Below are 25460 nucleotides of genomic sequence, written 5' to 3' on the forward strand. Positions count from 1 at the left end.
TCTAAAGTGTTGTGTTCTGTCAATGTAGTACATTAGCGCCCTCCTAACGTCTAATGTATGAAGCATTCTTTCTGCTACTGTTTGTGGGTTTTGGAAGAATGCAGGCAGGTCAATAGTTTGGTTGAGATGAAACTGTGACACCACTTTAGGAAGGAATTTGGGGTTAGTGCGGAGCACTACCCTGTTGGAATGTATTTGTATGAAGGGCTCTTGGATTGGGAGCGCTTGCAGCTCACTAACACGTCTGAGCGAAGTAATAGCAATGAGAAAAGCCACTTTCCATGTGAGAAACTGAATCTTGCAGGAGTGCAGCGGCTCAAAAGGTGGGCCCATTAGCCTAGTGAGGACCACATTGAGGTTCCACACTGGAGCTGGCGGTGTTCTTGGAGGAATGACCCGCTTCAGTCCTTCTAGGAAGGCTTTAATGGCAGGTACTCTGAAAACAGAGAGGTGTTGCCTATTCTGGAGATAAGCCGCTATGGCGGATAAATGTAGGAGGTGTTCTGCCATGAGGAAGATGTTCCTTTGAATGGCCCACTTCCACATGCTCTGAGCCAGATGAGACAGCTGTGGAGAGTGAGTACCTCCCTGCTTCTGGATGTAGTACATGGCTGTCATGTTGTCCGTCCGGATCAACACGACCTTGTTGCACAGATGCACTTTGAAGGACTTGAGCGCCATGAAGATTGCCATCAATTCTAGGTAGTTGATGTGCAACTTCTGCTGCTGGGTGGACCACAGTCCCTGCACAGTGTAGTGGAGCACATGGGCTCCCCACCCTTGGAGAGATGCGTCCGTTGTTAGGATTATCTGTGGCACTGGCTCTTGGAACGGTCGGCCCTTGCAAAGGTTGTGTGGATTCCACCAATGCAGAGAGTTGTATGCCCGACCGGTCACCAACACTAGGTCTGTTAGCTGTCCCTGAGCCTGTGTCCACTGATTTGCCAAGCATTCTTGGAGCGGGCGCATGTGCAGCCTCGCGTGCGGGACTATGAAGATGCAGGAGGCCATCATGCCTATCAACTGCATGAACACTCTCGCTGGGAGGGAGTGTTGTGGTCTGAATTTTTGGCACAGCGACTGAATGCTGTGGATTCTGACTGGGTTTGGCTGAGCCGTAGCAGTCAGGGTGTTTATTGTCGCGCCCAGATACTGCCGCACATGGGCTGGTTGAAGGTGCGACTTCGGGTAGTTTAGCGAGAACCCCAGGCTGTGAAGGAGCTGAATAGTGTGGGACATGTCCGCGGCGCACTGTTGTTCCGACTTTGCTTGAACAAGCCAGTCGTCTAGGTACGGGTAGACATGTATGTTCTGTCTCCTGAGGTGCACCGCCACTGTCAACAGACACTTTGTAAATACTCTGGGGGCAGTAGTTACCCCGAAGGGCAGGACTTTGAACTGATAGTGCCTGTTTAGAATGGTAAACCTGAGGTATTTTCTGTGGGATGGGTGGAGTGGTATGTGGAAATAAGCATCCTTGAGGTCCAAGGTTGCTAGGAAGTCCCCTTGATTGAGCAGGGGAAGGATTTGTTGCAGTGTCAGCATGTGGAAGTGTTCTGACAGTATGTACATGTTGAGGGGGCGTAGATCCAGAATCGGTCTGAGGGATCCGTCTTTCTTTGGGATGAGGAAGTACAGGGAATAGACCCCCGTGCCTTCCTCCTCCACTGGCACGAGCTCGATTGCGCCTTTTTGCAGCATCACCAGTACTTCCTGCTGCAATAAGTGCAAGTGCTCTGCCGACATAGGACGGTGTCTTGGGGGAATGTTGGGGGGAGTGGATATCAACTCTAAACAGTAACCGTACTGGATAAGTTTTCTCACCCACCTGTCCGTGGTGATGGACGTCCAGACTGCAGGAACTGCTGGAGTCTCCCCCCGACCGGAGTGGTATGGTCGGGGGGCAGTGACAGAGAGTCACTGTTTGTTGGCGGCAGAGGGGCGGGAGTTGTTGTTTCCTCTGCCTCTGCCCTTGGCACTGTTGCCTCTGTAACCCCCTCTACCCTGCTTGGGGTACGAGGATTGCGCACCACCCCTCGCGTATTGTGTTTGTTGACCCAATTGTCCTCTGGTAACACCACGTGCTCCTGAGCGACGAAAAGTGTTTCCCCTGAATTGTTGAGACTGAAGCGCCCCCATGGACTTAGCAGTCTCGTTATCCTTTTTAATTTTTTCAAGGGTGGTGTCTACATCTGGACCAAACAGGGTGTCAGGATTGACGGGCTGGTTGAGGATTGTAGTTTGGATGTCAGGCTTAAATCCAGATATACGAAGCCAAGCTTGTCGCCTCAACATGACGCTAGTGTTAATCCCCCTAGCCGCTGTATCTGCCACATCAAGTGCACACTTTATTGCAGCGTTGGAGATAAGCTTTCCCTCTTGTATGAGTGTTTCGGCTGCTTCTTTAAACTCATCAGGTAGGTGTTGAAGGAGCTGTTCTAGGGTGTCGTAATGCGCCCTATCGTATCGTGCCAATAGTGCCTGCGTGTTTGCGATACGCCATACATTTGCGGCCTGCGCTGCTACCCTCTTGCCCGATGCCTCAAGCACTTTCGACTCCTTGTCTGGGGGAGGAGCTTCACCCGTTGTTTGGGAGTTTGCCCTCTTGCGGGCATTTGCGACCACCAACGAGTCCAGGGGCAACTGTCCTCGAATATATGCAGGATCTCCAGGTGCTGGCCTGTATTTTTTCTCGATACGTGGGTTCACCACCCTTGCCCTGGTAGGTTCCTTAAAGATCTCTGGGGCATGTTTAAGGACACCTTTAAGCATAGGAAGTATTTTAACTGTTCTCTCTGAGACGGAGAAAGTGTCAAATAAAAAGTCTTCCTCTACCGGGTCAGCATGCATGTCCACATTATGATTTGCTGCTGCCCGTTCGAGTAAATCATTAAATGCAGCAGAATCCTCTGTTGGAGATGTACGTGCCCAAAAACCTTGTGGATCATGTAACACCTGATGCCCACTTTGGTCCCCAGCGTCGCCATACGAGTCCTGCTGAACATCAGGGTCATGGTCTACTGGGAAATTGTATTGGTCCTGCTGGTCATCATCATCCCCTCCTGATTGGTTGGGGGAAGGCGATGGACTCCTTCTCGGTGGAGGCAGAATAGGCTCAACAAGTAAAGGAATGTCTTGTGCCGGCCTCTTCTTCTTCAGTGGAATAACATACGATTCCAGTGGTTGTGAAGTGATTTTCCTCTTATAAAGGGTCAATTTCCCTGTGTGTGCATCGATGCAATGCGAAGATTGCTCCTCAGAGGCAAGATATGGATCCGAGAGGCCTTTTAGCGTGGACGGATCCGACGGTTTTGGCGCAGACGTGGTTGCGAAGGCCTTTGGGGCCACCTTCGGTGGCAGAGTGTAAAGAAGCTTGCTTGAGGACTTCTGAGGTGTGTCCACCGATTTCGGAGCCGATGGCGTGGAAGGCGTGGACGATAATGCCTTTTCCTGTATACGTTTAAGGGAGTCAGTAACCTGCTTCGTAAAGGAGGCAGAGGGTTTTGGCACCGACGGCCGATCTTCGGAGTCGTCGGGGTTGTGTGGCGTCGACGAATCTTCGGCCGCAATGCTTTGGGGCTCCGTTGAAGGCTTTGGCGCCGATGCTGCAGATCCCGCATCCTTGTGCCGATGCGTTGAGCTAGCGGCCTTTGGGTCGTGGCTTTTAGTCGACTTTGGGTCGGCCGTGCGTTTACCGGACGGCGCCGTCGCAGCGCCCGAAGGCGTCTCAAGAGGTTTAGGTGTCCGCGCCGGAGCAACCGAGGTGGACGGCTGGTGGACGGCCTTCTTGGAGGAGGGTTCCTTGTGCACTTTCTGCGGCGCTGTCGACTCAACAGCCTTCTTCGACTTTTGTGTGCCGGAGGTCGACGGAGTCGATGAAGGAGCAGGCTTTGTTATTTTTTGTAGGACATCGGCCATCTTAGGTTTTGTCGAGTCCGTAGGTTTCGGTTTCGATTTCGACTGAACGTCGGCCATCTTGTGTCCCGTAGGATCAGAAGGTTTCGGTTTCGAAACGGGCAATTGCGGCTCCGCTTGAGTGTCCGTGGCCGGGCCAGAAGGCGGGGCCGGGGAGAGCGGTGCATGGTCGTGGGTAAGGCCGAGTGGCGATCCCGTGACCTGAGCCTCAATAACGTAGACCTCGGGGCATAGCTCTTCCTCTGAGCTATCTTCCACGGCCCCATAAACTTCTTCGTCGTCCCCTACCTCCTCGACGTATTCAAGGTCTGGGGCCTGTCCTCCGATGTATTCCTCTGGATCGGCCAGGACCTCCGTCGACGGTGGCGAAATCTGGAGATGATGGCTATCGCCTTCCTCCTCGGGGTCGCCGAAGATGTTGTCGGGTGCCGGGGTCGCTCGCTGGGCCTCAAGGCGCACCACGCGCCGAAGCTTGAGCGTCTTCTTGGACCTGAACTTGGAGCAGGCCATGCAGTTTTCTTCGTTGTGGTCCGGCGAAAGGCATTTATTACAGACCGGATGCACATAGATGTGTGGATATTTGGATCCACAGACGGGGCAGAACTTGAACGGGCTCCGCTCCATGTCAAGTTCGTCGGGTCTTGCTGCGACGAGAAGGCCTCGATGTCCGAGGAGTTATTCGACTCCGGAGATATCCAGCTAAGAGAGCCGGACGACGCTCGAGACCGTACGCAAACAATACCGACGCAAGTAACGAAGGCCTTTTGGCCTTAAGATGAAAGTTTATCGGTTCCGACACGGAGACGTCGAAACCACATCCGAACCCAATGGCGGAAAAAAACAATCTGGGGATGGAGTCGATGCCCATGCGCACTGTAGTCCAGGGGAGGAGCCACCTATCTCGTGACACTTCGAAGACTCTTCCAGGACAACAATGTGCAATCATCCGGACCCAACACTAGGCGGCGATCTATGCATTAGATATGAATTTAGCAGCCCACATGCCTCGAACACAGCAGTTCCAGGAGCGGTACCCAGAGGTTGGTGAAGTCTTTGCAGTCCCTGAGAGTTCTTAACAGGAGGCCAGCTCGGTTTCAGGCCCTTGGAGATGCTCGACACAAGTAGAGAAAGTTCATACCAGTCCTTTCGCTGCCCAAGGCAGAAGTAGCAGCTGCAGGCCAACCCAACAAAGCAAAAACACAGCAAAGGGGCAGTACTATTCCTAGTAGCTCTTCCAGCTCTTCTTCTTGCCAGGTTCTTTGATTCCAGCGAGTTCTAAAATCTTGGGGTCTGGGCGCCAATATTTTATACCAGCAATTCCTTTCTCCTCTGAAGGCAGAGGGGCCTAGAACTAGTTTAAACCAATTTGGGGTGCATTCTGCCAGTGTGAACTTTCTTCCTTTGTCACTGTGGGCCATGGTCCTCAGACGTAGCTCAGGAGGTGGAGCCAGCATTGTGGAAGGCGAGCCCAGCCCTATTCAGACCCAGGTGCTACTCCTCCCACCCATCTATGTGTAGATGTGCCGATTCAGCCCTGTGCTGACTCACCCTGTCTCCTGGAGTCTTCCCCAGCCCCTGTCACTCACAAACCAGACAGCTAATACACAAGCTAGCAGAAGCAGGCTGGATGGTTAGGTCAGAAAATACCTACTTTCTAAAAGTGGTATTTCCAAACACAGAATGTTAACACCAACTTCACTAAAAGATGTATTTTATCATTCTGAGTTCAGGCATACTAAACTCAAATTTCTACCATGTTCCTTGAGTCAGTTAGGATTATAGGAGGTTATAATCAAACTGCCCACTCTGGCCTATGGGGAACAGGTAGCCTTGCAATAGTGAAAAACAAAGTAGTTCTAATTCACTATTAGGACATGCCACACACACCAGGGCATGTCCTACCTTTTACATACAATGCACCCTGCCCATGGGGGTACCTTGGGCCTACCTTAGAGGCGACTCACATGTAGAAAAGGGAAGGTTTAGGGCTTGAAAGTGTGTGCACTTGCCAAGTCGACATGGCAGCCACAGGCTGCGCAAGGCTCTGCAATGGCAGGCCAGAGTTACACTTTATGGGCTGTTTGCGTGGGTGGCACAATCCAGTGCTGCAGCTCACCAACAACATTTGATGTATAGGTCCTGGCACTCGCAGTGCACTTTACTAGGGACGGACACATAAATCAAATAGCCAATCATGGAAACACCAATCCATAACACATTTTATACAGGATCACTTGCACTTTCCCACTGGACAGCAGTGAGGAAAGTGCGCAGAATCATTACACCAGCAATAACAGAGTAAAAAACGGGAGGTCAGAAAGCAAAAAGTCGGGGAAACATATCAAAAGATGCCAAGTCTAATAATGCCCCTCTGGCAGAGCGGCCTTCTGCCACAGGTGTCCACCCTATCGGGGTTTCGGGACTGGGAGGCCAAAGGTATCTCTACTTTGGGAGACGTAATGTGAGGCACCACCTTGAAGTCCTTCCGGGAGCTCAGGAAGGAATTTTTTATGCTGCATACTCAATTCTACACATACCACAAGACTGTAAAGATATACCAAACCCTGGAGACAAATCTCTCTTCGACCCTAGACTCACTCCGGGAGAGATGGCAGGCAGACCTTGGCCCCCTTGATAATGATGACTGGACGAAGGCATTAGAATCCCCGAGGAGAGCCTCAATAGCTTATCTCCTCAGACTTATGCAGTTTAAATACTTACACCGCGCTTACTTTACTACATATTGGCTGTGGAGGGTGGGACTGATAGCTTCCCCTACATGTCTATGATGTGGCAGCGCAGAAGGCACGTTCATACACACCATTTGGGAATGCACTGCGCTTAGCATATTTTGGAGGGGTGTCACGGCCTGCTTATCAGTGGTACTGGGATGGAAAATACCCTTGTCTCCTAAGCTCGCCATACTACATGTCATCGAAGAAATTGGGGGAAACTTCTATAAAAGGCCTTTGCTTTTCTTGGGCCTTACCCTGGCTAAAAAAGAAATAGCTAGGGCATGGAAGGACACGGCCACGCCCAAACTGGGAGCATTAAAGGCAGGTCTCGATTGGTGCATGAGTCAGGAGCAACCTATATTTAAAGCACGAAGCTAAGAACAAACCACGCGGGAAAGTGATGATACAAAGGACTACGTTACAAGTGAAGTGGCTTGATGGGTATGATGCATGGACTATTGCACAGTAAATGGCACACTTGGTTGTAAAGTTATGGGCTGATGTTCACAGGCTCGAAATGTTATTTTTTCTGTATTGTAAATGTCACATAGAAGTCACCATCCTGAATGCTATCATACCGATCAGTTTTTATTGCACTCCCCCTGTCAGAAATGTGGCTATTTTATCTGCTGACTTAATAAAAATGTGTTTTGAAATAAAAATGCTTTTCCTATGGAAACATGGTCCTAACTATAACAACCTACAGGTGACTAACAGTAGGGGCTTTTGAAAAAGACATTCAACTGTCGAAACATGATGCAGTTAATTCAATACATTTTTAACTGAATAGTGCGATCCTGGAGTGCAAGTCTTTTTGTATTCCGACTTAGAATATCAATTTCCTCTCGTATCGTAAATGGGCCTGGCACCAGTATCTCGCACCGGCCCCGCCCAGGTGGATGTAACCAGCAGTGTCAGGGGGTTTTGCTGATATATTATATATCATCACTTCCTGTGTCGATCTGTCAAAATCCACCAGGCACAGACCACACTTTTCCAACAAGATTTATTTAGCCATTACTGCTGTTACGTGTTTCGGTCAACGCAGTGACCTTGTTTACATTTATATATCGATATTGCCCCAGGATCTGGCCTACCTGGGGGCCATTTAAAAAACAAGCGCGAGAAGCTGTGCTTGTTTGTGGGGGTTTTTGCCGTGAATATTGCGCAATTTTTTTTAGAAAAAGAAAATCATTTTATACTCTACTGGGCCCCAAGACCAAGGGTTGGGGGTCAGGGTATTCCTACCCTGCCCTCTTCTTTTTTTTCCATGTTATTTTTTAGGACACGGCTGAAGCGGAGTCCCAAGATGGCTGCCAACACTTCCAGGTTGAAGTGTTGGCAGCCAATCAGAGCTCTGCATGTCCCGGCACAACCTTATAATTTTTTGCAATGAATTGCGAAGGACCCACGTCCACATATATCACTCGCTATTTTCTTAATTTTCTCAACAAATATTGAACAAATTTACACAAAGTAACTGAAAGCGTGATCTGCGTAGCCAAATTTTACTTTCTGCCAAATTTGGTGACATTCCGTCCAGTGCTTCGGGCTACATTAACATGGGAAATTTACTTTTTTTTACCCCCCTTTTTCTCTGACCCAACTTCACAGGTCACCCCAAAGCCTTCCATGCATAACAAGATTCACAGGAGTACTTTTTTGGAAAAATTTCATGAAGGTTCCAAAGGTATCGGCAAGTCAAAAAACGCTTTTCCTATGGAAATATGGTCCTAACTATAACTACCTACAGGGAACCACCAGTAGGTAATATATATATATTCACACACAAAAAACAGGACGTTATAGTTAGGGTTAGATTTTACTTGTACAAAACCAGAGAAATTCTCTGGTAACTATAACTTGCGCCCGCAATGCTTATGACATACTACATCACTCATTACATGGTCAGTGACATCTCTGAAACCTCTCAAATGACACCACTGATGACCTCATCCAGTGACTGAGTGCTTTTTAAAAAGTCTTGAGTGTTAAAAATATATACCAATGTGCATTGGTGAATCAGTGGATGTATGAGTGCCTGCCCTAACTACCCCCTCCCTGGGCCAAATTCCGGCCCTGGGGACCTCAGTCCCTGGGGCCTGGCCTCTCCGTTGGGGACCGGGTGGGGGCCTCAAGGCAAAGGCAGTCCCTGTCGGCTCCCCGTCTCCTGCAATAGCCGGCATTGCTTTATAAAATAAAATTAATTAACGGCTGTGCCTCAGGGATTTGGTGGTCCCCGGGGCTTCCTTCCCCACGCAGGCCCGTGGGGCATCCGCTGTATTTTTATTTTTTATTAATTAACGGCTGTGCTCCGGGGAGGTGGCGGTCCCTGGTGCTGAAAGAGAGGCCCTACGGCCTACCCGCATTATTTTTTGACGTCATGTCTGCGCTGGGGAGGTGGCGGCCCCTGAGGCAGCAGGGAGCCCAAAGGCTCCCCACATATAATTAAATGACTGTCCTGGGGATTTGGCGGTCCCCTGGGCTTTGAACAGCCTGAGGTGGGGGGCCCGTGTGCCCCCTCCTATATTTTCAAATGTCACTGGGACCTGGCCCACCCAGGGGCATAATTAAACGGAGCACGGTAGACAGAGCTTTGTCCCCCCCCCATTTTCAGTGGGAGTCCCGAATCCAACACGACTCCCACCATTTTTTTAATGCTTTTTTGGGCCCTGTGGAACACCCCCTCCCAAGAGGCCTAGGGGGTCAGGTTGTTTCTACCCTGCCCCCTTTTCCTTTAAAAAAAAAAAAAATTTCTTGTGGCTCGGTTCAACCAAGTCACAAGATGGCTGTCAACACTTCCTGGTTGGAAGTGTTGGTAGCCAATTAGATTTCAAGCACGAGATCAAGAGGGGTCGCGAATACACTGCAGCCACAGTTGTATATCTGAGAAATCTTTACATTTCTCCGCAACTACTGAACAGATTTACACAATTTAACAAAAAGGGCGCTTTAAGGACCAAGAGCTACTTTTTTGCCAAATTTGGTGTAATTCTGTTCAGCAGTTCAGACTGTAGCCATGTCTAAAGTGTCCTATGGAAATCAACTTGAAAAAAAAAAGCATTTTGGGACCCACCCTTTCACTCGGCCCCCGCTTGAGAGACTGAGAGACAGACAGACTGACACACACTGCATTTTTTTAAGACATATTGCATGCAAACCTCTAAATGAGGAATTGATGTCAAACATTACGTAAACGACCGACAGCGATTAGGAAAGAGGGGTAGATCTAGCGTCGGCTTTACCTGTTGAAGTTTTGAATATTCTTCAGATTGTTTAACTGTTAAGGATAGAACAGAATCCAAATCCTTGACATCCTGGATGTTCACCATCATGCAGGCACTCTGGAGAGAAGGTTTGAATGGATTTTTAAAATCTGCCAACAGTGCTATTTCGAATTACATTTTGAAGCAATTGTATTACCAGAACCCACCAAAGGCACCATCAATTTATGGTAATGTTCCAGAAACAAAAAAGGCATGACTTACGATTTTGCCAACACAAACACCCTGTGTGCAAATACCTATAATATGCAAAGAAAAGTCACTTAACCTGTAATTCTAGTTCTCCTGGAGAAGAATCTTATTATAGTCATAAGCACTGATTTGTCCCGCTTAGGTTCAGTATCTCGGACCACTTTTAAAAAATGTATAGGTGAGTAAGTGGCTGTGTATTTGGTGTGTGAGCAGCTCTATGGGTGACTGACTCAGTGTGTGAGTGGATATGTCAGTGGCTGTATTAGTGAGTGGGCATATGAGTGGTTGTATGGGTCAGTGAGCGGATGTCTGTTGTGCGTGTAGATCTAGGAGTGGACGAGTAAATCACTGAGTGGATGTGTAAGTACTGGTATGGGTCTGTGAATGGTTGTGTGGAGTGAGCGTATGAAAGGTTCTATGAGGGTGTAAGTGAGTGTGTCAGTGATTCTGTGGATGATGTTATGAGTGATGTCGTCATTTAAGATGTAATGAATGATGTCACTGACCAGGTCATGAGTGATGTAATATTTGAGGTCATAAGCAGTGCATTGCAGGGGCCTGAGTTATAGTTAGCTCAGTTCAGTTAAAAAAATGAAAAATCCCTGTTGACATAACATAGGGAAAATGTGTTTTTGGACCCCCCCTTGCCTTTTTTCTCAGACTACGCTTGACGTAGCACTCCAAAACTTTCAACACAGCAGCTGGACCAAAAGTTGACGGTTTTTGAAAATTTTGTGAAGATTCATCGAGGGGCAGCAAAGTTATTGGCAAAACAAAAACAAATTCCCTATGGAAACTTTAGTCCTAACTATAGCTAACTACGAGGGAAGAGGAAAGGGGAAAGGGGGAAAGGAAGGGAAGAAGGGAAGAAGGAAATAAATACATGTATATATCCAAGACTTAATCGTCCTTCGTGACCTGCGATACAGCAGTACAGAACTCGCAAGACACAATCGTCCATGAGTTTCACAGTTCTTTATTTTTTCATCACTTCCAAGAGCAGTAATTATTCGAAGTAAAAGAATTCAGAGATAAACATTTCCCAGGGCTCCCGCCTTCTACTGGCCCTAAAGTATGTATGTATATGTGTGCGTATATATATATAGATATATATATTCGCTGAGAAAAAAAATAGGTTTCAGACATTGTTAGACCTGTCTGCATCTGGGGGCGTTCTAACCATCATGATTTATTTTTGTCCCCCTTAGCCTCCCAGTGTTTCTATTTTTATTTTTTTATGTCCACCAGGATTTTTCAGTGCTGTCAGGGGGCTAGGTGTTCCTTGACTATGACGCCATTTTCCCTTCATACTCTGTGAGGCCTAGTCTAGCTCCTGGAAAATCTAGGGACACTCATGAACCTAAAATGGTGTCCACCAACTGCCATAACGGACATTCCAGGAGGACAGACCCATAGACTAACATGAGGAAGGTTCCAGAAACATCTAGTGGCTTCCAGAGGTCTCAGGCCACTCTATAAAAGGCCAGTGACCAGCAGCCATTTTGAGCAGTCTCAGGAGTGACCAGTGAGGAGAGAGGCGACTTGTGGAGGAGGATTGCGCACCAGTGGTGACCAGATCGACCTGTGGGCCGGCTGTCGCGTTATTGGGAAGTGCCCCCTTTCAGGCTGACCAAACCCCACTGTCACGTCATCCATTAATTGTGACCAGAGACATTGTGACCAGATTTCAAATCACCGGGTCATGTGTTGAAAAGACCCTCGCAAACTGCTGTAAAGCGACCCTTGTGGGTGATCTGAACACCTGCCCTGAAGGCTGTGGGAGGAGCAGGTGGACGTCGATCCAGAGCTGTATTGTCTGGCTGAGGAGTGAGGACAGCCACATTCACCCCACTCGAGACCAGCTCTCACACTGTGGAGAAAGGCGGTGAGATCGGCTGAGGCTCCTGCCTGTGTGTAGCGCCGTCATCAAGCCTGACCCACACGCGAGTGAAATGCCCAGCTGTCCCGTGTGTTGACGGGGGGAGTCGTCGTTGGAGGTGAGGCGGAGTCCGGAGCCAGGAGGAAGGACCCGGCGCGTCAGAGGAGGTGTGCCCGAGGCGGAGTCCGGAGCCAGGAGGAAGGACCCGGCGCGTCAGAGGAGGTGCGCCCGAGGCGGAGCTTCGGCCTGAGGTAACGCGGAAGGAGGCAGAAGCGCCGCCACGGAACCGCCAGAGGAGCGTCCCCGGCTAGAGTAAGCCCTTCCCGTTTTCCCCGCCCCGATGCCGACTTCCTCAGAGGCCCTAGGAGCTAGGAGAGAACAACCGAGCGCGAGGACATCTCAAGCCGGATTGCCTTCAGATAAAGTAAGCGGGGGAGAAACGAGGGGAAGCGGGAGGCGGCAGAGCCGGCTGACACAGAGCATTGAAGCGGCAGTGTTGGGAAAAACTACTGAAAAACTAATGAACCGTCAGGAATAGAAACGTGAGGAACTTGGCCATCAACCCTCTCAGTATATTAGTATCCGTTAAAATCAAGCTAATAACAGGGGGAGCAGTGACAAAGGGAAACGAAGCATGAGGTTCTTGTGCCTTGCGTAGGAGTGGTGCAAGTTGGGCCATAGGGTGCCGGTAACGAACAGAGCTCAGTCACAACAACTTCCCAGGCAGTTAATCACTCAGAGTCAGTTCTATTACAGGAGAGGAGTAGCCGTAGAATAGTCCCAAGGAAGCCTAATTAATGTACATTGTCTCCTCTTTAACTATATAGTTGGCTGTGGGCTTTGTGAACAACGCTGCTGGGGGTAGAAGTCTGACAAGCTTGACCTGGGCCCCGAGTGCAGATGGGTAATGTACATGCCAAGATTGTGTAAAGCGAATTTTCCCTTCTGTAACAACTAAGTGAAGAAGCATTCTGTGAAACTGATAGTAATTTACCTCAAATGTGATGTACCTTTGATTGATCTGCACTGAATTGAGAAAAGTATTGAAGTTGATGTGATATATATGAAATCTGTACTGAACTACAAGTGTACTGCTTTTGCCTAAGAAAAGAACAAAAGAGAATTTTTATAAAAGGTACTGGTATTTTTCTAAACTGGTGTAGCGTCTTTTATTTTTAGTGGTCAGTCATTGAGTTACTGTGAGTGGGTCCTGTAAGCACTTAACCAACGCCTTGGAGTTTAGCTGTTCCCCTACTGTGCCAGGCTACCCTATGTAGTCTAGGATACCCTAGGTCTAACATAATTGGTGTTTCAGCGGTGGGATTGCGGATTTGTGCTTACACTCACTTAGTAGTAACGCAGTGCTTACCACGGGACTACACCTGGAGTTTTCTCCCTGCGGCCCTCCTAATCTGAATTTTGTTTTTCTAAATTTACTCCTGGTGGTGGGTGGAGGTGACCCTCAGAGTTTCCTATCCTTGTAACTTACTTCGGGGTGGTTGTCCACACTTTTCACTGACAAGATGGAATTCGAAATGTCAGAGATGGAGACCTATACTGTGGCACAGCTCAAGGATTTCTGTCAGGAAAGGGGAGTGTTCGTTAGGCGAGGGGCCAAAAGAGAAGAGCTCCGTACTAGTCTGCGAGCCTGGGTGGAAGCGCACACGGAGGGAATGGTAGAGGAGGAGGAATCGGACAGAGGTACTGTCATTGATAGGACTGCGGAATGTCCCCCGGGGGTGGGTGAGATGTCAATCAGCCCCAAGGCAACCTCAAGGGAGGGCAGCAGTGTGTCATCGAGAGGGTTGTCAGAAACCGAGTTAGCTGACAGGAGAGAGGAAAGACTGTTAAGGTGGGAAATAGCAAAAATGGAGTTGGAAGAAAGGAGGGAGGGGAGGAGGTTGGAACACGAGTTCAAGCTACGAGAACTCGAATTCCAGGCCCCTAACATCACTCCAAATGGTGGCAGCGAAACCAAGGTGAACACCAGAGAACCCAGACCCTATTTACCCAAAGATGTCATGGCTAGCTACGTACCAAGTGATGATATTGCAAAATGGCTAGCCGCCTATGAGGTCTCATTGAGGGCCCATGGGATCTTGGAAGCCCACTGGGGGGGTGGGTTGTATAAATACATGCCGCCTGATGGCAGGGATACCTTGTTGGCCCTGGAGCAGCGTGAGCAAACCCACTACCCTGCTATGAAGGTGGCGCTGATAAGGAAGTTTGGGCTAACCCCTGAGAAGTATAGGCAGAAGTTCCGGGGTAGCCACAAACTAGGCACACAGAATTGGGTGGACTTTTTGGATTACGCCAGGAAGGCCTTGGAGGGTTGGGTGAAAGGCAGCGAGGTAGGGGACTATGAAGGTTTATATGACCTCATACTCAAGGAACACCTACTCGAGAAATGTTTTCCCGAGCTGCGCCAGCATCTGGTGGACAGCAAGCTGACCAGCCCCAGGAAGCTTGCTGAGGAGGCGGACATCTGGGCTAGTACCCGGGTGTCATCTAAGGGGACTGGAGGGGATTCCCAGAAGTCTGGACAGGGCACCCCCCAGAAGAAAGAGGGCGGGGATAATAAGAGGGAGTTCTCAAAAGGTCCACAAAATACTTCACAAGGAAGGGGCAGAGGATTCATCCCTAAGAGTAACCCCCCTCGCAACCCTAATCTTGGCCAAAGCCAGCAGCCAAGGGTTGTTCATTGTTTCGAGTGTGGTGGTGTGGGACACTATAAAGGAGATGTGAGATGCCCAAAAAGACCACCTCCTCCCACTGGAGGAAAAGCCCCGGGAATAACTAGTGTAGTGCTCGGGGAGGAGATGCCTTTGGGTAACGGAGGGGAGCGGGCGGGTGTCACTTTAGTGTCCCTGGGTGATAAGGAGATGGTGCCAAAGACCCAACTGCCCTCTAATACTACCAAGTATGAGCAGTGGGTCACCATCAACGGCCGTAGAGGGGAGGCTCTGAGAGACACAGGAGCCAGTATGACTATGGTAAGGAGTCAACTGGTGTCTCCAGAGCAGGTCATCCCAGATGTACTCCATCCCGCCGTGATCGCTGACGGCAGATTGGGCCACTATCCTGTGGCCGAGGTTCCCTTTGAGTGGGGAGGGGTTGCAGGCCCACTTCGAGTTGCCGTAAGCCCTGCCGTGCCTGTTGACTGCCTGTTAGGAAATGATATGGAGCACAATGCTTGGAGGAGGGTGGAGTACCAGACTCATTCTGAGATGTTGGGACCCCCTGACTGGGCCTGTGTCAGCACAAGGTCCGCGACTACCCGAAGGGGGAGTTTACTTACGCTGGAGCCTGGAACAATGGCCCAGCCGGCTGCCAGAGAAGAGAAGGACAGGAGGCCGGAGGACCCTGCCTCGGCATCTCCACCTCGTGAGACAGACAGGCCACCTGCGGAGGTGGATCTGGAGTCCACAGGGGAGAATGTTGCTTCCTTGGAGAACCTACCCATCCCTACTGAATGGCATGTGGAGGGAGGTCCTTCCCGGGAAGAGTTCTGCAAAGCTCAGAAGAAGTGTCCTACTCTTGAGGGGCTGCGGCAACAGGCCAAAGCCCAGGCAGCAGGGAACATTGTAGGGAGCTACCAGATTTACTGGGAGGATGGACTCCTCTACAGTGAGCCCAAGGCACCTGGACATGGTTCATCCAGGGCCTTGGTGGTCCCTCAATGCTTTAGAGCCTTTCTTTTGGAACTGGCTCATGAGATACCATTGGCAGGACACCTAGGACAGGACAAGACCTTTGCCCGGCTTGTCCCCCACTTTTACTGGCCTCGGATGAGAGTGGCGTCCGATACATATTGTCGGACGTGTGTGTCTTGCCAAGCCAGTGGGAAAACAGGGGTGAAGCTAAAAGCTCCCCTGGAACCACTACCTGTCGTTAGCACCCCCTTTGAGAGGGTGGGCATCGACATTGTAGGGCCATTGGATCCACCAACTTCAGCTGGTCACCGGTTCATCCTGGTTTTAGTGGATCATGCCACACGGTACCCAGAGGCAATACCTCTGCGGACCATCACTGCACCCGCAGTGGCAAGGGCCCTGATGGGGATCTTCACCCGAGTGGGTTTCCCCAAGGAGGTTGTGTCCGACAGGGGGACTAACTTCCTTTCAGCATATATGCGGGCTATGTGGAAGGAGTGCGGTGTTACCTATCGGTTTACCACCCCTTACCACCCACAAACCAATGGTCTTGTGGAGAGGTTTAATAAAACCTTGAAAGGCATGATAAGAAGTCTGCCTGAGAGCCTGCGGAGGAAATGGGACGTCCTCCTACCCTGTCTCTTGTTTTCCTACAGGGAAGTGCCACAGAAGGGAGTGGGCTTCAGCCCCTTCGAACTTTTGTACGGGCACCCTGTACGGGGTCCTCTCAGCCTGGTGAAGGATGGATGGGAAAAGACTACCAGGAAGCTTCCCCAGGACGTGGTGAGCTACATGCTGGCCTTCCGGAGCCAAATGGCCAAGTTGTGGAAGCAAGCTTCTGACAACTTGGAAGCCAGCCAAGCAGTTATGAAGGAGTGGTATGACCACAATGCTCACCCAGTGGAACTGGAGCCTGGACAAAAAGTGTGGGTGATGGAACCTGGAGAGCTAAATGCCCTCCAGGATAGTTGGACAGGCCCCTTTGAAGTATTGGAGAAAAAGGGTAAAGCCACTTACTTGGTGGATCTTAAGACCCCGAGACAGCCCCACCGGGTACTGCATGCCAATCGCCTCAAGCCACACCATGAGAGGCCCGAGGTTGTCTTAATGATGGTGACCGATGGAGCAGAGGAAGAGGAAAGTGAACCTCTCCCTGATCTTCTCTCGTCTCAAGAAAAGGATGGGTCAGTGGAGGGAGTGATTCTCTCACCATCCCTGACTCCTGAACAGCAGAGAGATTGCCGTCAGATCCTGGAGCAATTTTCTTCTCTGTTCTCCCTTGTCCCGGGTAGGACCCACCTGTGTACCCATGACGTGGACACAGGAGACAGCCCACCTGTGAAGTCTAAGATCTACCGGCTGTCGGACAAGGTGAAGGCCAGCATCAAAAGTGAAGTCGCTAAGATGCTGGAGCTAGGAGTGATTGAACCTTCTAGTAGCCCTTGGTCTAGTCCGGTGGTTTTGGTACCGAAAGCTGCCCCGCCGGACACCACACCTGAATTGAGATTCTGTGTGGACTACCGAGGACTAAATTCAGTAACCAAGACAGATGTTCATCCCATCCCTAGGGCGGATGAACTTATTGACCAGCTGGGAGCTACCCAATACTTAAGTACCTTTGACCTAACTTCAGGGTACTGGCAGATTTCCCTTACTGAGGGGGCGAAGGAAAGGTCAGCCTTCTCTACACCTCAGGGACACTACCAGTTCTGTGTGATGCCCTTGGGGCTCAAGAACGCCCCTGCCACTTTTCAGCGGCTGGTGAACAAGGTCCTTTCTGGTATGGAAGCTTTTTCTGCTGCTTACCTGGATGACATTGCTGTCTTCAGTAGCAGCTGGGAGGATCATTTGCAACACTTGCAAGCTGTTCTTCATGCCCTGCAACAGGCTGGCTTGACAATCAAGGCCAGCAAGTGTCAGATCGGGCAGGGGTCGGTGGTGTACCTAGGCCACTTGGTGGGCAGAGGGTCGGTGCAGCCCCTCCAGGCAAAGATTGAGGCTATCATAGCCTGGGAGCCCCCCAAGACTCAAACTGAGGTCCGAGCCTTCCTGGGCCTCACTGGATACTACCGTCGCTTTGTGAAGGGGTATGGCACCATTGTGGCACCCCTCACTGAACTTACTTCCAAGAAACAACCCCGACGGGTAGTCTGGACGGAGGCTTGCCAGCGAGCCTTCATGACCTTGAAGCAAGCATTGTGTACTGCTCCAATACTCAAGGCCCCTGATTTTGCTAGAGAATTCATTGTCCAAACAGATGCGTCAGAACATGGCATTGGGGCAGTGTTATCGCAGCTAAATGATGAGGGCTTGGATCAACCCGTGGTTTTCCTGTCTAGGAGACTACTCCCCAGGGAACGGAGGTGGAGTACCATTGAGCGAGAAGCCTTTGCGGTGGTCTGGGCTCTGAAGAAGTTGCGGCCATACTTGTTTGGTTCGCACTTCCTGGTTCAGACTGACCACCGGCCCCTTCGTTGGCTGATGCAAATAAAGGGGGAGAATCCCAAGTTGTTAAGGTGGTCCATCTCCCTACAGGGAATGGACTTTCGGGTGGAACATCGGCCTGGATTGGACCATGCCAACGCAGACGGTCTATCCAGGTATTTCCGCCTTAGTGATGAGAACTCCCAAGGGATTGGGTAGCTCTCCCCACTTTCAGCTGGGGGGGACGCGTGTTAGATCTGTCTGCATCTGGGGGTGTTCTAACCATCATGATTTATTTTTGTCCCCCTTAGCCTCCCAGTGTTTCTATTTTTATTTGTTTATGTCCACCAGGATTTTTCAGTGCTGTCAGGGGGCTAGGTGTTCCTTGACTATGACGCCATATTCCCTACATACTCTGTGAGGCCTAGTCTAGCTCCTGGAAAATCTAGGGACACTCATGAACCTAAAATGGTGTCCACCAACTGCCATAACGGACATTCCAGGAGGACAGACCCATAGACTAACATGAGGAAGGTTCCAGAAACATCTAGTGGCTTCCAGAGGTCTCAGGCCACTCTATAAAAGGCCAGTGACCAGCAGCCATTTTGAGCAGTCTCAGGAGTGACCAGTGAGGAGAGAGGCGACTTGTGGAGGAGGATTGCGCACCAGTGGTGACCAGATCGACCTGTGGGCCGGCTGTCGCGTTATTGGGAAGTGCCCCCTTTCAGGCTGACCAAACCCCACTGTCACGTCATCCATTAATTGTGACCAGAGACATTGTGACCAGATTTCAAATCACCGGGTCATGTGTTGAAAAGACCCTCGCAAACTGCTGTAAAGCGACCCTTGTGGGTGATCTGAACACCTGCCCTGAAGGCTGTGGGAGGAGCAGGTGGACGTCGATCCAGAGCTGTATTGTCTGGCTGAGGAGTGAGGACAGCCACATTCACCCCACTCGAGACCAGCTCTCACACTGTGGAGAAAGGCGGTGAGATCGGCTGAGGCTCCTACCTGTGTGTAGCGCCGTCATCAAGCCTGACCCACACGCGAGTGAAATGCCCAGCTGTCCCGTGTGTTGACGGGAGGAGTCGTCGTTGGAGGTGAGGCGGAGTCCGGAGCCAGGAGGAAGGACCCGGCGCGTCAGAGGAGGTGTGCCCGAGGCGGAGTCCGGAGCCAGGAGGAAGGACCCGGCGCGTCAGAGGAGGTGCGCCCGAGGCGGAGCTTCGGCCTGAGGTAACGCGGAAGGAGGCAGAAGCGCCGCCACGGAACCGCCAGAGGAGCGTCCCCGGCTAGAGTAAGCCCTTCCCGTTTTCCCCGCCCCGACGCCGACTTCCTCAGAGGCCCCGCCGTCAGCGCTAGGAGAGAACAACCGAGCGCGAGGACATCTCAAGCCGGATTGCCTTCAGATAAAGTAAGCGGGGGAGAAACGAGGGGAAGCGAGAGGCGGCAGAGCCGGCTGACACAGAGCATTGAAGCGGCAGTGTTGGGAAAAACTACTGAAAAACTAATGAACCGTCAGGAATAGAAACATGAGGAACTTGGCCATCAACCCTCTCAGTATATTAGTATCCGTTAAAATCAAGCTAATAACAGGGGGAGCAGTGACAAAGGGAAACGAAGCATGAGGTTCTTGTGCCTTGCGTAGGAGTGGTGCAAGTTGGGCCATAGGGTGCCGGTAACGAACAGAGCTCAGTCACAACAACTTCCCAGGCAGTTAATCACTCGGAGTCAGTTCTATTACAGGAGAGGAGTAGCCGTAGAATAGTCCCAAGGAAGCCTAATTAATGTACATTGTCTCCTCTTTAACTATATAGTTGGCTGTGGGCTTTGTGAACAACGCTGCTGGGGGTAGAAGTCTGACAAGCTTGACCTGGGCCCCGAGTGCAGATGGGTAATGTACATGCCAAGATTGTGTAAAGCGAATTTTCCCTTCTGTAACAACTAAGTGAAGAAGCATTCTGTGAAACTGATAGTAATTTACCTCAAATGTGATGTACCTTTGATTGATCTGCACTGAATTGAGAAAAGTATTGAAGTTGATGTGATATATATGAAATCTGTACTGAACTACAAGTGTACTGCTTTTGCCTAAGAAAAGAACAAAAGAGAATTTTTATAAAAGGTACTGGTATTTTTCTAAACTGGTGTAGCGTCTTTTATTTTTAGTGGTCAGTCATTGAGTTACTGTGAGTGGGTCCTGTAAGCACTTAACCAACGCCTTGGAGTTTAGCTGTTCCCCTACTGTGCCAGGCTACCCTATGTAGTCTAGGATACCCTAGGTCTAACAGACATGTTATAGTTAGAAAGTAGCATTTAAAAAACCTTAGAAATTCACTGAAAAAAACATAGGTTTTAGGGGTGTTCTAGTTAGCTAGACATTTCACTCTTATAAAACAATTGAAATTACCCCGTTATAGTTAGTTGTACTAACTATAACTCGCGCGCCCGCAATCCACTGCTGATGATGTCACATATTACATCATTCATGACATGGTCAGTGACATCACTGATGACATCACTGATCACATCTCAAATTACATCACTGATGACATCATCCTTGTGACAAACTGATACACCTCATCATACAGTAGCATAACCTTTCAACACTCATAAAATATGGAGTATCATGTTTGAAACCATTGACCCACCAATACAAGTTTCTAAAAACCCACTTAGTGATTCCTACATCTACACACACATCTAAACACTTATGTATAGATTCCGTCATATATGCGAACAAAGATCAATAGAAAACTATTAAATATACTTATACACCTACATCAACACACCAGCACACATCCTACTCACTTAGGCAAAGAATTGATCATACTTATATTTACTAAGCTACACACTTACACAAACACCACTTTATTTATTCATATAGTTAGAAAGTCATACTTAGTGTGTTATAAAATCACTATTACAAGTATACAGTTATCCATACAGTCACTCATACAATCACTGAGTCTTAGGTATACTTATTTATATACAACAGCTGTCACATACACTGCCTTTTATATTTCTAGTTTATTGGACATATAATATTCAGAAATATATTTACTCATCACTACACCTATAAAGAGATTCACTCACTCAAACAACTGTTTCCACATACACTCTTAACCTCATATACCGGTATACGGCCCCCCGCGGCGGGATGCCTGGCTTTCACCTTGGGGATGCCCTGTAGGGGCTATCTCACAGGGAAAAGCCAGGACGGGTTCCCAAGGCAAGCGCCGAGATGCCTCCCGGTGATTCGAGCGCTATATAAGAACATACCAAAAAAAAAAAAAATATATATATATATATATATATATATATATATACCTACTAAATGAACTATTTACACATCTTTGGACACTCATACACGTCCCACCCAACCACACACACATTCATTCACTATCCCATACAAATACTAACTTAACTAATTAATAACTAATATAGACTTTCACATAGCTAGTAACCAACTTATGTAGTTGTTTGCACAACAAGAAATAGAGTGATACAGGTATTCACACAGTTTAATCACTATCCCATATATTTAGTGAGACACATTAAATTCGTCACTTAGACAGTCAATCACATTGCACTAAATCCTCCATTCAGACACTTATACATCCATTCAATTGATAGAGCGCGCGGGTCACCCGACCAATAATTTCGCCACTTCCGGCTTCGGGCCCATATATTTCAAATCACCATATACATTGATCGGATGACCTCACGGTCTACTACCAATAATTGTGTGAGTCCCTTACATTTTTTTAGAGTACCCGACTTACCATCCACCGATGCGGGTACCTATGACCACGATGGATCAGGGAGCTAGCTGTAAAAGGAAAGGCAGCAAAATACAAACCCAACAGATAACATTCAAAACTCTTTGCAAATGACCACGGACGACTGGAAGTTTTAAAGTCTTTATCTAATTTAGTAAAATTCAGAAAATATCAAATTCACAGTAATTAAGCAATCAATAATCAGAATAACAGAAAGTATATAGCTAAATAGCAAATAAGTCAGTGCAACCATTTATAAGCTAAAGGAACCAGGGCACATTTCTATAAATGAAGGATCAGTAATTAGAACGTTTAAGATGAATCACTAAAGATGGGATAGTCTTTGATTAGGACTAGCATTCTGAAATTATCTCAAGGGAATGAGACAGGATTTCGGGATATATATATATATCTATAGGAGAGACTATGGAGAAAAATACTCTATGTATCAAGGCAAAAGTTCTTTAGATAGTTTTAGTAAGGATGTTCTAGTCCATATCAGAAAGTGACAAACTGCAATGCAAAATATAATTTCTAGCAGGTAGGGTAACATAGGAACACGTTATGAAACAAATGCAAGTGATTTTATGATTCAATGGTTGCGGAAAGCATGGAAAATTAACATATGCAAAGGTATGTCTTTATTGAAGCAAAAGACAGGAAATTTAGAAAGGTGCAAGATTCAGAGTTTTCAGAGCAATATTTACCTAGACTGGTGTGGAAACCAAACCCTGGCCACGGGTCAGTTAAGACAGGAAACCCTCAAGGAAGGATACCCCTCAATGGACAGCAGGTGCAGAATGGACACCCAGGACAGGACAGGAAGACCAGATTAGAATCAGGACAGGAAACCCTCAGGACAGGACCCTCAGGACAGGACCGGCACCCGCAGTTCGGAAGCAACGCCTGCGCTCCACCCTCTCTGCAGCTATCGATCAAGACCCCGATTGGGTCAGCGAACTCCCAGCAAAGTGCTACGCCAGCACTTTAAGGTTTAGTAAAACCTTAGTCTATGGTCAAATTCGGACAGAGTGCTCCGCAGCTCTCTGTATCTTCAGTCACCTATTGAGTGCGTTGGGTCAGTGACAGGTCAGCTAAACCAGACAAGTCGGACAATTTCCCTAGGTGAACCCAGGGTAGATATACTGTTTTGGGACGGTGTACCACCCCCCAATGTTGCAAAGTGTCAGAATCCCTCAATTTGGATTGGTCCTAAGGTAGGATTTGGGTAACACACCAATCAGAACAGACTATTTGGAGGCCAAATTTGCATAGTAAGGTGCCGCCTAGCAAGATTGGGGTTCCCATGAGAAACTGCATGGAATACAATAAGAACTGTTCTTATGTAACAACTTGGGGACAGTCGACTCCATCTTGCCAGGTCAGAGGTGGCTTTCACATGAACATCTTGCTTGTGGTTGCCAGCTGGCTGAGTTCCACCGGTCAAGGCTGCCACTCTCTGTGTACCATGAGCATGCGCAGAAGGGACCTTCAATATGGCTCCCAACCGGTTCGGACCCCCATTTCCCGCGATACATGAAAAGTAAGCGAGAACAAATTAATACATAGAAATAAATGAATGCATTACATGTCATAATTTTGTACTTCATTCTTATTACTATAAAAATATACTATGCAATTAGAAATTAGCAAAATATACACTGTCACAAGAGCAACTGCACGAGCAGCACCACGTTATTGCAAAAGCTGCGTATTACGCATGCGCACCCTTTCCCACCAAACTTATAACTACGTCAGGTCACGTGAGTGTGACTGACGCATGCGCAGAAGCCAATACAAGAGCGGCGGCCATGTTTAGGGACACGGATTAGATGTATTAGAAATACACATAGGCAAGCTTCATCTACTTCGTTCATATATGAAAAATATATTAGTAAGACGAACAATTTTTATTAATTGATTACACACAGGCGAGGTTCATGACTCGAGCAAGTCGCAATGCGAAGCTTGCTCTATCACAATCTTCAAGGCAGATTGCTATATATACATATATATAATACTTATTTAAATATCGAACTAAACCACATTCACTGGATGATGTCATCAGTGATGTCATTTGAGATGTCATCAGTGATGTCACTGACCATGTCAAGAATGATGTAATATGTGACATCATCAGCAGTGGATTGCGGGCACGCGAGTTATGGTTAGTACAACTAACTATAACGGGGGAATTTCAATGGTTTTATACAACTGAAATGTCTAGCCAACTATAACACCCCTAAAACCTATGTTTTTTTCAGTGAATTTCGGTTTTTTAAATGCAAATTCCTAACTATAACATGTCTGAAACCTATGTTTTTTTCAGTTAATTTCAAAGGTTTTTTAAATGCTAATTCCCAACTATAACAAATGCAAAACCTATGGGTTTCTTTGTGAATTTCAAAGGTTTGTTAAATAATTTTAAAATATATTTATTGTTGGTTGTTTAAATATTTCTTAACTACATTTTTTTTAATCTTTTTATTTTTAGATATATTTTTTAAATTACATTACATATATTTTTTTAATAACATTGTTTTTAAATAATATTTATTTTATTATTTTATATTATTTATAATATACTTAAAGTTTTTTTTTCCTTCTTCTTGGAGTCGTGCACCCAAAGCGCACCCTGCTCGTTTACTGCGCGAAAGGTGGCAGCCATTTTAGGGTTGCTGTCTAGGATACGCGTAGGGTGTGCGACGGGTACGACTTTTCCAAAGCGGTTGCGATGCGACTTGTGTGGGACTTCTGGCGCATACACGAGATATATGTACTACGCGACGTGACGGACGCTCGGTAGCGCGTGACTTCATATGCATATCGGACGCGGTGGGTGCACCATTCCTGCAAATTTGTTTTAATGTTCAAAAAGTTATATATATATATATTTAATATAAATATTAAGACAATACATTATCTGAGGTTATTATAAAAATAATATTCTTTAACTTTCTTAAAAAGTACATCACTTTTCACTGCAATTTCGCGAAGTCGCGCTGGGTGCGAGCACGGTACGGGCTGAGTGCGCGCATCCTACGTGCACCACATGTGACCTCAAAAAAAGAGATTTGATTGGTTCATTAGACTTCCTATTGAAACTATTGAAGGACCCCACCCATTTCAATCACTCTTCTTAGAACTTTTCTTAGGGAAAGACCAGCTGGGAAGATCTGCTGTTCCTTCATTATTGGAGAAGAGATGGACCTGATTGAACTATGGCTGCAAATCCACCACCTTCCTCTGATTCAGACAATTCTTCAGAACAGGAATTTGTTAGAGAACCTCCTCCTAAAGAAAGATATACAAGTATTGTCTGGAAATCTTTCACAATTCCTCCAGGGTTGAAGAAGGTAAATGCGACTAAAGTGAATTGCGGCATTTGCAAGGCAGTGCTTTCGAGGGGAAACCCCACAAAAACATACTCATGTGGGACTGCAAGTCTGCGGAAGCACCTGCAAACAAAACACCCTGTGAACTTTGCCAGGGAGGAATTAAGAAGACTAAGGGAGAAGATTAACGAGGAGGAGCTTGGCGGGCATCCGAGATGGCCGCTTGAGCACAGCGCTCTCCGGACCCTCGCCGCTCCCGACAAT

At 48.0% G+C, this 25460-nt stretch overlaps 1 protein-coding gene across 2 annotated transcripts in view; it reads right to left on the reverse strand.

Annotated features, from left to right (window-relative positions):
- Window positions 1-25460, reverse strand: part of CEP70 (centrosomal protein 70) — a 505009-nt gene that overhangs the window by 246185 nt on the left and 233364 nt on the right. Inside the window, exon 13 of one of the 2 annotated variants that reach the window (XM_078682403.1) lies at window positions 9896-9994. The exons of the other annotated variant lie outside the window; for it this stretch is intronic. Within the exon in view, the coding sequence (XP_078538529.1) occupies window positions 9896-9994 (99 nt within the window). The remainder of the gene's footprint in view (window positions 1-9895; window positions 9995-25460) is intronic. 2 annotated transcript variants of the gene reach the window in all.

Source organism: Lissotriton helveticus, chromosome 3_1 (genome assembly GCF_964261635.1).
Source record: "Lissotriton helveticus chromosome 3_1, aLisHel1.1, whole genome shotgun sequence".
NCBI classification, from domain to species: Eukaryota; Metazoa; Chordata; class Amphibia; order Caudata; family Salamandridae; genus Lissotriton; species Lissotriton helveticus.